This window comes from Belonocnema kinseyi, chromosome 1, assembly GCF_010883055.1.
Source record: "Belonocnema kinseyi isolate 2016_QV_RU_SX_M_011 chromosome 1, B_treatae_v1, whole genome shotgun sequence".
Lineage (NCBI taxonomy): Eukaryota > Metazoa > Arthropoda > Insecta > Hymenoptera > Cynipidae > Belonocnema > Belonocnema kinseyi.
The window spans coordinates 105,720,915-105,733,679 of NC_046657.1; the positions used below are offsets into that span (position 1 = coordinate 105,720,915).

The 12,765-nt window shown below is 32.0% G+C and overlaps 1 protein-coding gene across 1 annotated transcript in view; it reads right to left on the bottom strand.

The window, feature by feature from the left end:
- Window positions 1–12,765, bottom strand: part of LOC117174243 (ester hydrolase C11orf54 homolog) — a 136,241-nt gene that overhangs the window by 9,843 nt on the left and 113,633 nt on the right. Inside the window, exons 5-7 of the mRNA XM_033363150.1 lie at window positions 11,493–11,565; window positions 11,314–11,412; window positions 11,058–11,236 (exon numbers count right to left, since the gene is read on the bottom strand). Of these exons, the coding sequence (XP_033219041.1) occupies window positions 11,058–11,236; window positions 11,314–11,412; window positions 11,493–11,565 (351 nt within the window). The remainder of the gene's footprint in view (window positions 1–11,057; window positions 11,237–11,313; window positions 11,413–11,492; window positions 11,566–12,765) is intronic.

Consider the following 12,765-nt stretch of genomic DNA (forward strand, 5'->3'; position numbering starts at 1 on the left):
CCGAGACTCTTCCAGAGTGCGAGGCGGGAATCGAACCCGCAAGCCGAAGGAGTGGGTCCAAAGCCTACGCTTTAGCCCCCACGACCATCGTCCCACTTATATTATTATTATAATATTATATTATTATTAAGATTATTATTAAGAATTTTACCAAAATTATAAAAGTTACTTTTTCGCACAAAACAGTAATTTATTTCAAAAAAAAGAATTTATAAAAAAATAGTACATTTTTTCAATACAAGAGATGAGTTTTCTACTAAAACTATTAATTTTTCATCTAGAAAAACGAATTTTCAACAAATAAAGAATTGTCAGTTAGGAAATCAAAAAATGTGTCCCAATCCTTAAACTTTTAAGTCGAAAGACTATTTTTCTGTGAAACAGTTATAACACCCTTCCCCTTCATCTACCTCCATAAACCACACTTTTCACAACACCTTCACCCCACATGATAAGTTTTCAAGTTTTCAGGGGAGAGTTTACCAAGTGGCAACAAGATTACTACGTGTGTTTTTCTACCTATAAGGAAATTGATAATTATAATGCGCGTGCAAACATTTTGCTAAATTGATTTATAATAATTGTGGTTTAAAAATGCTAAGTTCCTTATTAATAGATTATTCTTATCATCAACGTGAGTTACAAAATTTTAATAAATGATATTCATCAATATTAGGAGTAAATTAATTTTCAATAAAAAGCTCATTTGGAATAAAATAGTTCAATTTCATTTTCTACCAAAAATATATAATTTCTTAAAATCCTATTATAAAAGATTAATTACAGTTTCAGGCACAGAACTCATCCCTTGATGCCTTCTAATATTCTATACTAATATTGTGTAACATTAATTAAATATGTATAACATAGAAAAGATAGGCTTTATATTCTTTTTCACAAAAAGACAAATAGGCGCGCGCAAGACTACTAGTAGATACAAGAAGAGATGTGCTTTTTCTTCTTAAATTTTTTGTTCTAAGTAGCATATTTGTGCGGAGGCACTACCAATTTTTTCCCCGTGTGGATAATAAGGCAAAACCAATCAGGGTTGCTTTTTGTTTGGTCCAAATCTTTGTATCCAATTTTCTAACGACAGTTCCTCATTTGAGGTTAACGACATGAAATAAGTAAGTACAAATTCGGAGTGCCATGTTGAATCGTATTTGGGTTTCGAGGGACCCAATTTAGAAACGGCTATAAAAATTACAACATTTTGTGATCTGTGGTCGTCTCAGATTCAATGAGAAATAAAATCGCTGATCTGTAGCAGTCCATGAACTGATTGCTGCCCCATTGTCAAACAATTTCAATAAGGAAACTAATATATACGGAACTGAGGTCAAGGAGGTTCCGGATAAGATACCGGCCACTAATGTAACTTTCTCTGAGAAAGTTTTTTCCTGTTGTGTCCATAAACCATATAAATAACCATGAAGACATGACGCATCCTTGTCTAACTCCTTGAATAATATCGAAATAGTCAATTTCCCATTCACGCTTACACTCGCTTTGCTACCCGTATATCTTGTTTTTATAGCTTTTAGGAGCCTTCCATTAACTCCATACTCTTTCAGGACTTCCCAAAGTTTACTTCTATCTAACTTGTCAAAAGCTTTTTCTAGGTCAATAAATGCACAGAAAACTTCTTTTCCTACTCTCAAACTTTTTTCTGTAATTTGCCTTTATCTAAATATTTGATCCGTACATGACCTTCCTTGCATAAACCCACTTTAAACTTCCCAAATCTTTGGTTCTGTTATTTTCATTATCCTACGAATAAGTATTTTTGACTATATTTTACTTAGGGCACTTAATAAGCTAATCCCTCTGTAATTATTGCAGTCGCTTTTATCCCCCTTTCTTTTGTATATTGGTATGATAATCTTTTTTTCCAATCTCTGGGATGTCTCACATTTTGAAACATAAATTTATCAATTCGCACAGTCTATGTGGTATGTACTCGCCACCGTGTTTAAGCATTTCAGCGCTAATACGGTCTACCCCGGCAGCCTTGCCGTTTTTCAAGTTCTCAATTATATCCCTAACCTCAGTGACACAGACTTTTTCAATTGAGTTTTCTAAAGCATCCTGTTCAACATCGCGGTTGTGGTTTCCAATAGCTTCATCTCCGAATTGTCCCTTAAAATAGTCTCTGAAAGCCTCTAGTATTCCGTCTGCATCATGTAGCATTTCCCCATTACTATTTCTCATGTTGACAAATTCTGTACTTTTGTTTCCCTTCATTTTTGTGTATAGCAGATTCTTTCTTCCTTCAAAGTCCTTTTTTTGTATTTTCTTCTCTTCTGCTTTAATTTTATTTTTACGTTCCTTAATTAATCGTTTGAGTATCCTGTTTTTGTGTCTGTAACCATTTATACGTATATTTCTTTCCTCGTTGCTAAGACTTGCGATGTTCAAAGTTCTCCTGTACGCTTCTCTCTTTGCTTTTTGGGCGGCCTTAATTTCATTATTCCACGACGCATCACCAAACATTTTTCCTACAACCGCGATACCACACACTTTGATCGCACATCTAACAATGATATCCCGCAACTTTGTCCAGGCGCCCTCTATATCTTTGAAATTTATACGGTCCTCCCATGTTGCCCTATCTATACTTTCGATTAACTTATTTTGGAAATCTATTCGCACATCCGGTTTCTGTAGTTTCTCAATTTTGATTCGCGTTTTTTTTTTTGTTTTCTTGGTTCTCTTTTTTCTCCATCCCCGACCTAAGTTAATTTTGGAGAACAGAAGGTAATGATCAGTATTGCATTCAGAACCCCTCATAACCCTTGTATCTTTCGGCAGAATCTCTTAGTCTTTCATCCGCAACAACGAAGTCAATTATACTGTGGCTATTTCCTTTGGACCAGGTGTACATGTGGATCATTTTATGCCTAAACCCAGTATTTTAAATAAACAGACCCCTTTCTATGCATGTACATCCCTTTTGTCAATTAAAGTTCCAGTCCTTTCCGAGGCTATTTTATTGTTTGTATTATTTATTGTTTATATTATACGGCCAGCCACGACCTTTATGCTATAAGTCTATTTTGCGAGTCGAAATCATGTCCAAGTTAAATAGAAATTCGTCAGATGGTGGAGATTGTAGTTATATCTTTCGTCCCACAAACTCAAGTTAATAAGGGAGGGTTGGAAGTGGGGAGGGAGGACTGGATCCATGAGAGTCGTCTTGGGCTTATGTTTTTATGCTAAGAAGGTCACCAGCCTTTAGCAGCGTTGTATTAGATAGGAGTTCATGTCATCCCATTTGTTAATACCCGCCCGTCCTCTGGGCACGACACCAAAAACTTATATATAATTAAACATTTGTCATAAGGACAACCGCAGGATTTCGCCGGGAGCGGGTTCTAATCTGGAAAATTGCACCCGCTCCCAGCGAAATCGCGGTAAAATTGCAGCCACAACCACGTGGCTTTTTAGGCCATTAGCAAGTGAAACCTTGGCACCTCCAAGAGCGCCGATGATAAGGACGATTAGTTTAATAGAATATTCCGGGTACAATCTATGAATACATTCAAGACTCAATATTCCGCGACCACCTTGACGGCGAGCGATGTACAGTCGCGGAACAGAAGACTTAAGATGCATGCTTTTGCGTATGTGCATAAAATTGCCCCCCCCCCCCCATCCCGTTTTTGCCAAATGTCCACGTTTTGAGACGTGTCTGTCTATCCGACTGTGTGGCTGTGTGTGTGTATCTATGGCTGTAGATTTTTAGTGTGTTGGTACGATAACTTTCGAAAGAATTGGAAGATTGGATTGGCCTTTGGTATGCTCGTTGAGTATTTTTCAAATGAAGGTCAAGTTCATTACCCAGCCATATTGGATAAAAATTTAAAAAGTGACCGTATTTTTAAAATTTTTGAGACCACTTTTTTCAAAATTCAAAACTTTTCCGTACGGATATTCATATTATTTAAACAGACAAAAATTTATCCTAATGACTTTTTCTACAAAACCAAAATTTTCTAGAGTTATAGCATTTAAAAAATTCCAAAAAACACACGACAATCAACATTTTATGCCAAATAACGCACGATGTGAAAAAACGACAAGAAAAGAAAAATGTTTCTTTTTTATCGCCCTACAAGATTATCATAACAACTTTTTGAATTTTCTTGAAAAATCGAAAATTTAAATTTTTATAGCATAACAAAATAATGGAAAATCAAAAATTGCATTTTCCAGTTAAACTGTGCCGCACATTGGGAAGAAAAATGACTTGTTTGGTTCAAAATAACGTGCAGCCCACAAATCTTCACTGATTTCGACAAAAAAATGGAAAAGAAGCTAATAAGATTTCTAAGAGCGTTGTCCAGTCTGATTTTTTAATTAGGTTTTTAATTTTTTTATAAATAAACAAATATTACGAAAAAATGACTTTTTCTATTTGACGCACACGGAGCTCGTCAGTAACAGGAAAATGGTTGAAAGAAATTGGAATCGAAACAATATTATATAAAAAAATTTCTCTCCTCATTATATTTGTTTGTATTATAAACAAATGTAATGTACAAATGCAGTGATCAGGCATTTTTCGACAGACATATTCGTTCTTTTCTATGTCAATTTTGTTCAAATAGGAAATTTATGATAATTTTAGCAAAATTCATGATTTGTTGAGTAATCTTATGATATTTTAAACAAATTTAATAAACAAATGCATTATTCGGTCGTTTGTCGACAGAAAAAATCATCTTTTTCAATCGATGTCTTTTCAGTTGGGAACTTCATGACAATTTCAGAAAAATTCATAATTTTTTATTAATTTCATGATTTTTTAAAACTTCATAACAAATGTGGTAACATTCATGATGAGTTTGCAAATTTTATTATTTTTAAAAACAAATGCATTATTGAGGCATCTGTGGACGGAAAAAATCGTTTTTTTTCGATTTCAGTCTTTTTAATTTGTTCATCAAATTTGTTTAGCGAAATAATAAAATATATCAACTTATTATGAATGTTGCTGAAACTCCCATCAAGTTCCCATTTGAAAAGACTGGCATTGAAAAACCCGAATTTTTCTACCGACAAGTGCCGGAATAATGCATTTGTTTATTAAATTTGTTTAAAAGATCATAAGATTAATAGAAAAATTATGAATTTTGCTGCAAATATCATAAAGTTCCAAATTTAAAAAAATTTACATCGAAAAAACCGACATTTTCTGTCGAAAAATGCCTGAAAACTGTATTTGTTCATAAAATATGTTTTTAATAGTGTAAAAATTTGTCAATTGGGCCACTTTTTTTATGGGTTGTGATTTCTCTTGTGGGATGCGTGATAAGTTAGAATTTTTTATAAATAAAACGGCCCTAGCACATTTTTGCACAATTTTCATTTTTTGAGTCGTTATTGTTATTTAACTTTTTTAGCATTGTTCTCGTAATTAATTTTTTTCCGATCGGTACAAACAATCGCCATAATTTTTGGCATGTTTCGTTAAATACATTCATTCTATAAAATAAAAATCATTTTACCATTGTTGCATAAATATTGATGAAATTAGCAACAATTTTTATAAACAAATAGAATTCGTTCTAACTTCTCAATTAATTTCAATGCTTCAGTTGACTAATTACGATAGCTCGTTTAATTACGAAGATTTTCATTTAAAAAATTAGGGAACTCGCATATCATCAAAATTTGTGCGTGTTTTCGTGTTGACGCCTCGCGCTCCATGCCACGCGACGTGCGGGATTCATGACGTTGAAGTATGCCACAGTTATGGATTTCAAAGCTGTGGAATCAATTTAAAAAAACTAAGAGCCATATCAAAAAAGTAAAAACACCTCTGGATTCGTCTAGGAAATATCTAGATGTGCATTTTTTTGTAAACCCATTTTTAAACAATTAGAGCATTTGTTGATCAGCGCACTGTTGTTCGATGTCCGTAGATATGGATTTCAAAGTAAAAAACTAAGAGTCATGTCAAAACAATAAAAACACATCTGGATTTGTCTCGGAAACATCTCGGTGTGTATTTTTTTGTTTAAACAATTTGTTAAACAATTACTCTATTTGTTATCTTTCTGCAATTGTTATATGCAAAGTATGCATCGGATCGAAAAACCAAGTGCACCATTGCATTCCTGTTTATAACAATTGCATAAAGATAACAAATGGCGTAATTATTTAACAAATTGTTTAAAAAAAACAAAAATGCACACCGAGATATTTCCGAGACGAATCCAGAGGTGTTTTTACTTTTTTGACATGATTCTTAGTTTTTTTACTTTGAAATCCATATCTACGGGCACGGAGCAACAGTGCATTGAACAACAAATGCTCTAATTGTTTAGAAAATGGGTTTACAAAAAAAACAGAAAAATGCGTATCTAAATATGTTCTTGAGGAATGCAATGGTGTACTTGGTTTTTGAATCCGATGCATACTTTGTTTATAACAATGGCAGAAAGATAACAAATGACGTAATTTTTTAACAAATTGTTTAAACAAGAAAACAAAAAATTTTCACCGAGATATTTCCGAGGCGAATTCAGAGTTGTGTTTACTTTTTTGATATAACTCTTAGTTTTTTTTAATTAATTACACAACTTTAAAATCCATATCTGTGGCAAACTCAACGTCGCGAATATCGTACGTCGCGCGGCATGCAGCGCTGAACGTCAACACGAAAACACGCATAACTTTTGATGATATGCGAGTTCCCTAATTTTGTTTACCAAAATCTTCATAATTAAACGAGCTACCGTAATTTGTCAACTAAAGCATTGAAATCAAGTGAGAAGAACGATTTCTATTTGTTTATAAAGATTGTTGCTTATTTCATTAATATTTATGCAACAATGGTAAAATGATTTTTATTTTATAGAATGAACATATTTAACGAAACGTGCCAAAAATAATGGCGATTGTTTGTACCGATCGGGGAAAAAAATTAATTACGAGAACAATGCTAAAAAAGCTAAATAATAATAGCGACTCAAAAAATGACAATTTTGCAAAAATGTTTTAGGTCCATTTTATATATGTAAAACTTTATCTTATCAGGCATTCCCAAAGAAAAATAACAACCCATGAAAAAAGTGGCCCGCTTGACAAATTTTGAGACAATATAAAGAATTATAATCTTGAGAGAAATTTTTTTTTCATATTGTTACGACCTACGATTTTAGAATATTATCTCTCAGAGTTGTCTAGAAAGTAAATGATACTCGATTTTCTTCTTTCAACCTTTAGGTAACCTTCAGCTCAAATTTCAACTTTCAGTAATACTTTAATGCAGCAGTTAGGCACGTTCGAATAATCAAACTTTATTACAGTAGCAGATGTTAGAAGTTCGAGTCCGGCTACGGCGGCCAGTAAGGGTTTGCCGCAGGTCAAAATTCGGCGTAGTCACATTTTCCAAAATTCTTTATTTTTTAGAATAGCTATACGGCAACATTGTAAGGGTTGGTCAGCACCGACTCATTTTTCCATCGTTTTGAGAAGAAGTCGTGTCCGATACTTCGTCGTCGCCGGAACTCGGCACTCCTAATTTACTACTAATCTATTTTTATTGCTCTCGCGCTCGACAACTCCGGTTCTACCTGTTTTAGGGAATGAACGATTAGTGAATGTGCAAATAAATCTATTTATCTACTTGAAAACACCTCATCTTGAGATCAGTGTTAGGGCGTGGAACGAACCCACAAATATCATATAATTTCTATTCAAATTTCTTGCAATATAACTAGAAAAAACGAATGATTATGGAAAATCATAGAAAACATTTTTTCAACAAATAATTTGTTTAAACAAAATTTTGTAGCTTAATATATAATATTGGAACATCTTTAGCTAATATTAGTTTATGAAACTCAGGCGATTTCAAGACTTTTCCTGTTATTGACGAGCACTGTGAACGTCAAATAAAAAAATGGCCATTTTTTTGTCATATTTGTTTGTTTATAAAAAATTGAAAACCTAACTAAAAATCAAGCTCGAAAACTCTCTTAGAAATCTTAACTGCTTTTATTAATTTTTTTTTGTTCAAATCACTCAATATTTGTAGACTGTACTTTATTTTGAACCAAAAATGTCATTTCTTTCCCACTGTGGGCTGCTGCTGAAGGCTGGTTCAACTTCTCAGCATAAAATACTAATCAGCTATGACTCTTGGTTGAAACTAATCGCCCCCACCACCCCCGAACCCTCGTTAATCGAACTTTTGTGTCTCACTGAGGTAGGGATTTAATTTTGAAGTTAAAAAAGTAAGGCTGATGTGTAGACCGTATGTGCTACGTGTAAATCGTAAAAATAAAATTGTAAATGAGTAAATTGAGTTTTGGAAAAACCCGCAGAAGTTGCAGTAAAATGATTAATTACAATTTTTTTCAAAGAATGCGCATGTTTTTAAAGAGACAATGAAACTACATCTGTCTTAATATCAATGCATGTTATGAATTGTAATAATATACATTTATGGAAATGATATTACAAGTTGAGATACAAATTCGAGTGCGAAGGGCGAGATACGTGATGAAAATATATTCGCTAAGGCCGAAGGAGCTTTAACAAAAAAGAAGTCACGATCACAATTCTGACATAATAGAAGAATTCTCGAGATATACAAGGTTTTCAAAGGGCCACGCGTTGATGATGGTGACCCTAAATTTTGCGAAATACGTTGCGAAATGGAGAAATAGAGAAAATTGAAATGCTCCTGTGTGTGTCTTGTAACTGTATTTGTAATCAGCAACCAAGCTAGCTGTCTACTTCACGCCAATGCACGGTATCGGGATATGGCGTGAAGTTGAAAGCTAGCCAGGTAGCTGATTACAAATATAGCTCTTAGTAGGCGCTGGAATCTGTAAAGTAGGTTTTGAATAAGGATTGATTTCAATGTAATTTTTACCCTACTTTGACGCTAAAAGTGTCCGAAATCGGCCGTTTTTCCACGTTTAGCGTCAAAGTAGGGTCTGTAATTAAGACAAATTAGATCCTCTTTTAAAGTTTAAACTACTACTGTAGGACTTGTGGTATCAAAGCAGGTTTTTCTATGGTTTCACACCAATATTGATGAATAAAAATAAGATTTGTTATTTATCAGAAAAAATAAAATAATATCTGTGATATAAATATCAAGGATATTCGCAATTATTTTTTTAGACATATTTTTAACAAAATTTTTTGATTATAACGCTAAAGTATAGTGCACTGAAAAATCTGCATGTACTAAGGAACGAACCTGAGATTACACGCACGCACTGAATATTTACTAAACGCCTAACGCCCTAATCGATTCAGCTAACGGAACGCGTTAGCATGTCTTCGATAACAGCAATATCACTTTTCCAACAATTCAAGGGTCATAATATTTTTAACTTCAAAACAATTAATTAAATAATTACTTTTAGCTTACTTTAATTTAATTTACGATTTTTAAAGTTTTTAATATAAATTGGATCTCTTTTTAGAGGTATTCTACGTTATACGCTTTAAAAGAACTTGAGGCTACATATTTAAATTTGATTCTGTGGTATTTATTTCTCAAATGAGTACAATGTCCAACTTGCTAATTTCAATAAAAATATTTTTTTATCTCTTTATTAAGAAAAAATTTGAAAAAAGTAATCAATTATTTTTCACACATATGGCCGTTTTTATTTTTCAATAAATGTGATAAAAAAATTAAAACAGTAAACATTTTCTCACGAAAAATAATGATTATTCCTTCTAAATCAAGTGGTAGGCACGTATAAATAGTAATTCTTCTCTGAGAAAATGTTTAAGAAACTCTCAATAATTATTGTTTAGTAATAAAAATGCCCTAACTATTGGAAAAGTGGTACTGCGTTCCTTAGACAAAAATTATTTTCTCCATGAAATCATGTTGCAGATGAATTAACCACAATACTCAAATAAAAATCTAATAACTATCAGTAAATTTAATTATAATTCTTAAATATATACTTTTAATATATTTTTCAAATTTGTTATTTTATTCATAATATTTGTTGTTAGCGACAGAAAATATTTTATTCTTATAATTTGTTTTGATTCTCAATCACCTACATCACTGTTGAATACGAATTCAATCATCGAATTCAAAAATGTCATTAAAATAATTTGCAAGTCTTTTTGACGCGTATCAGAAAATTTGACAAACATTTCTAAAACTCATAAAAAATTTTCATTTAAATTTTGAAAAAGCTCAAACTTTTTGAATTTTTGTCTAATAGAAAAATTTAACTGAAATAGTTACGAAATATATTTGATATCTAGTGATGAATTTAAATGAAATTTTCTAATCTTTTAGAAAAATATATTTTTTTTATTATTCTGAACATTTTAAAAAATTTCAAAAATATATAAATTTTCTAATTTTTATAGAAATTAAAAAATTTAAATTGGACAATTTGCAAGTCTTCTACCCATCTATAAGAAACTCTACATTTTTTTATTTTGGTTGGAAATATCTTAACGAACTTAGCCTTCATTTTGGGAACCTTAAGAAACGTATTAAAGGCTGACTTGAATGGACAAATCCTTCAAAAGTTAGCATGGCTACAACATTTAGGTAACCATACATACAGACATACAGACAGAAATACAGACAGACATACATACAGACATACAAGCAGACAGACGCCGATAAAATTTTATGATTTTCGGATTCCGTGAGTGCCGAAACGTCTGCTGCTCGCTGATTTATATCCCTCGCAAATCATTTCCTCAACCATTTTTTTTATTTTTCAACATTTTATTGATCCGAGGATTTTGCGAAACCTCGGATATTCGACAAGTTTTATTTTTTTCGTTCGCAAATCCTTCGGAAAAAATATATATTGAGTCAGTTCCGATAAACCAAAAAAATGTTATTTCTAAAAAACTTATTTTTGGCACCTTTTTTAAGATGGCGGAGCTAGCCGCCATTTTATTTTTGTGCAAATTTAGAATAATGTTTGAAACAGAAAAATGAACGAAAATTGGCACTAACTTTTTCGGATTTAATGCAAGGTAAAGTTATCTAGCGCCTGGAATAAAGAGTTAGGATATAGTTATTCTGAATAAAAACCTACATCGCAATCTTTTTTAAGAAAAATCCAGGGTCCACCAGCAGCACCCATTACATATGATCCCAGTGTACGGTTCAAATTCTGGACGATATTTTTAAGGTCGAATAATTTTTGTTTCTCTATTTGGGGATCGTACAGGGCAGTTCCACCGACGTCTAGAAGTATTGGATTACCTCCCAGTCCTGAAAAATTGAAGGATGTTATAAAACTTATATAAAGATTTGAGATTTGTATGTTTCTCTTAAAAAATCGACTTTACCAGTAGCTGCTAGATTGTAAGGTGATTGAGTTAAGTCTGGAGATTCAACGATTTCGACTGTAACTTCAGCAAAGTTTTTTAAAAGCTCTGTACGGAAAACTGAAATATATAATTAAATCATTAATTCTTTTGTTTGAAAATATAAATTATTGTTGAGCGCTGAAATAAATTATTTTTACCAGTTTGTAATTCACTCAAGGGAGGCACGTGTAATTTTTTTTCTTCAATTTTCAACGCTTCAGCGTTTGTGTTCTATTAAAAAAAATGAGAATCTATTGCGATATAGGCCATTTTCAATTATTATATGATCGTTCAAGTATTACGTGAGCCTAATTTTCCTTATTCTTGATCCCAGCCACGACGTAAATCATATTTTTGTATTGGGAATATACAAAAATAAGCTTCTCAGTAGAGCCCCCCTTCCTCTCAGAATGCTTGCGTAATACCTGAATGATCCTTATGTATAAAATGTACTAACTAATAATTTGCAAAAAAGAAGAAAAAATATGAAGCTGATGAATACTACTTTTTTTTTACTTCTTTTTTCCATGGTGTTGAATAAATATTTCAAAGGCGATTTAACCAACTTAAACGAAAATTTGTAAACCAAACAGTGCAGGCAATTGCGTATGTACTGAAAACATACCGCTTTTAAAATGGTAATTTCACAATCTTATCTAAATTCCTATCATTTTGTAAGTACCAGGATGGCCCTAGAAACTCGCAATTTCCATATGTTTATTTGTGTCGACTTTTCGCTAATGCTCATTGCTAAATTCAGGATATCAGGAATAGTGTATTTTTTTATGTTTAGAACGTGAGGTTGTATGATATGAAATATATTTTCGATTTTACGTACTTCGTGTTTAGAGGAATACATATATGTGCATGCGAGTCGACTTCATTTTTATGTGGATATTAGAATAAATACTGAAACCTTTTTTTTCAATTCTTTTAGTAAAATTTTTATTTTGTGAGAGGACAAAATAGAACAATGCTTATTTATTGATACTTAGTACATACATTACATAAGAATTGTATAATATCGTATAAATAAAATAAAATAATATTATTTATGTCCTAGTAGTTATGAAAATTCTGCTAATAATGAAATTCTATTTAAGCATATAATTTTAGGCGAATATATCTTTTGGAAATACGTATAAAGTATTATTTTAAGACTAACCTCATTTAGATTTAGTGAGCGCCCATAAGTTTTAACAGCACTAAGATGATTTGGAGGATAAGTGGCTTGGTAAAATCTGACTGCTTGTTGTTATGAATTATAAAATAGTTGATCTTTCATTAAAGTAGACACATTTTTGACCAAAGTAACATGTATCCTCAGAAAAATAATTTAAGGATTAATATTTTATTAGAGAAAAGCTTTCCATTTAAATAAAGCAGGTCAATTAAACAAATAGAATGCATTTCCAACAAAAAAAGTTGTAG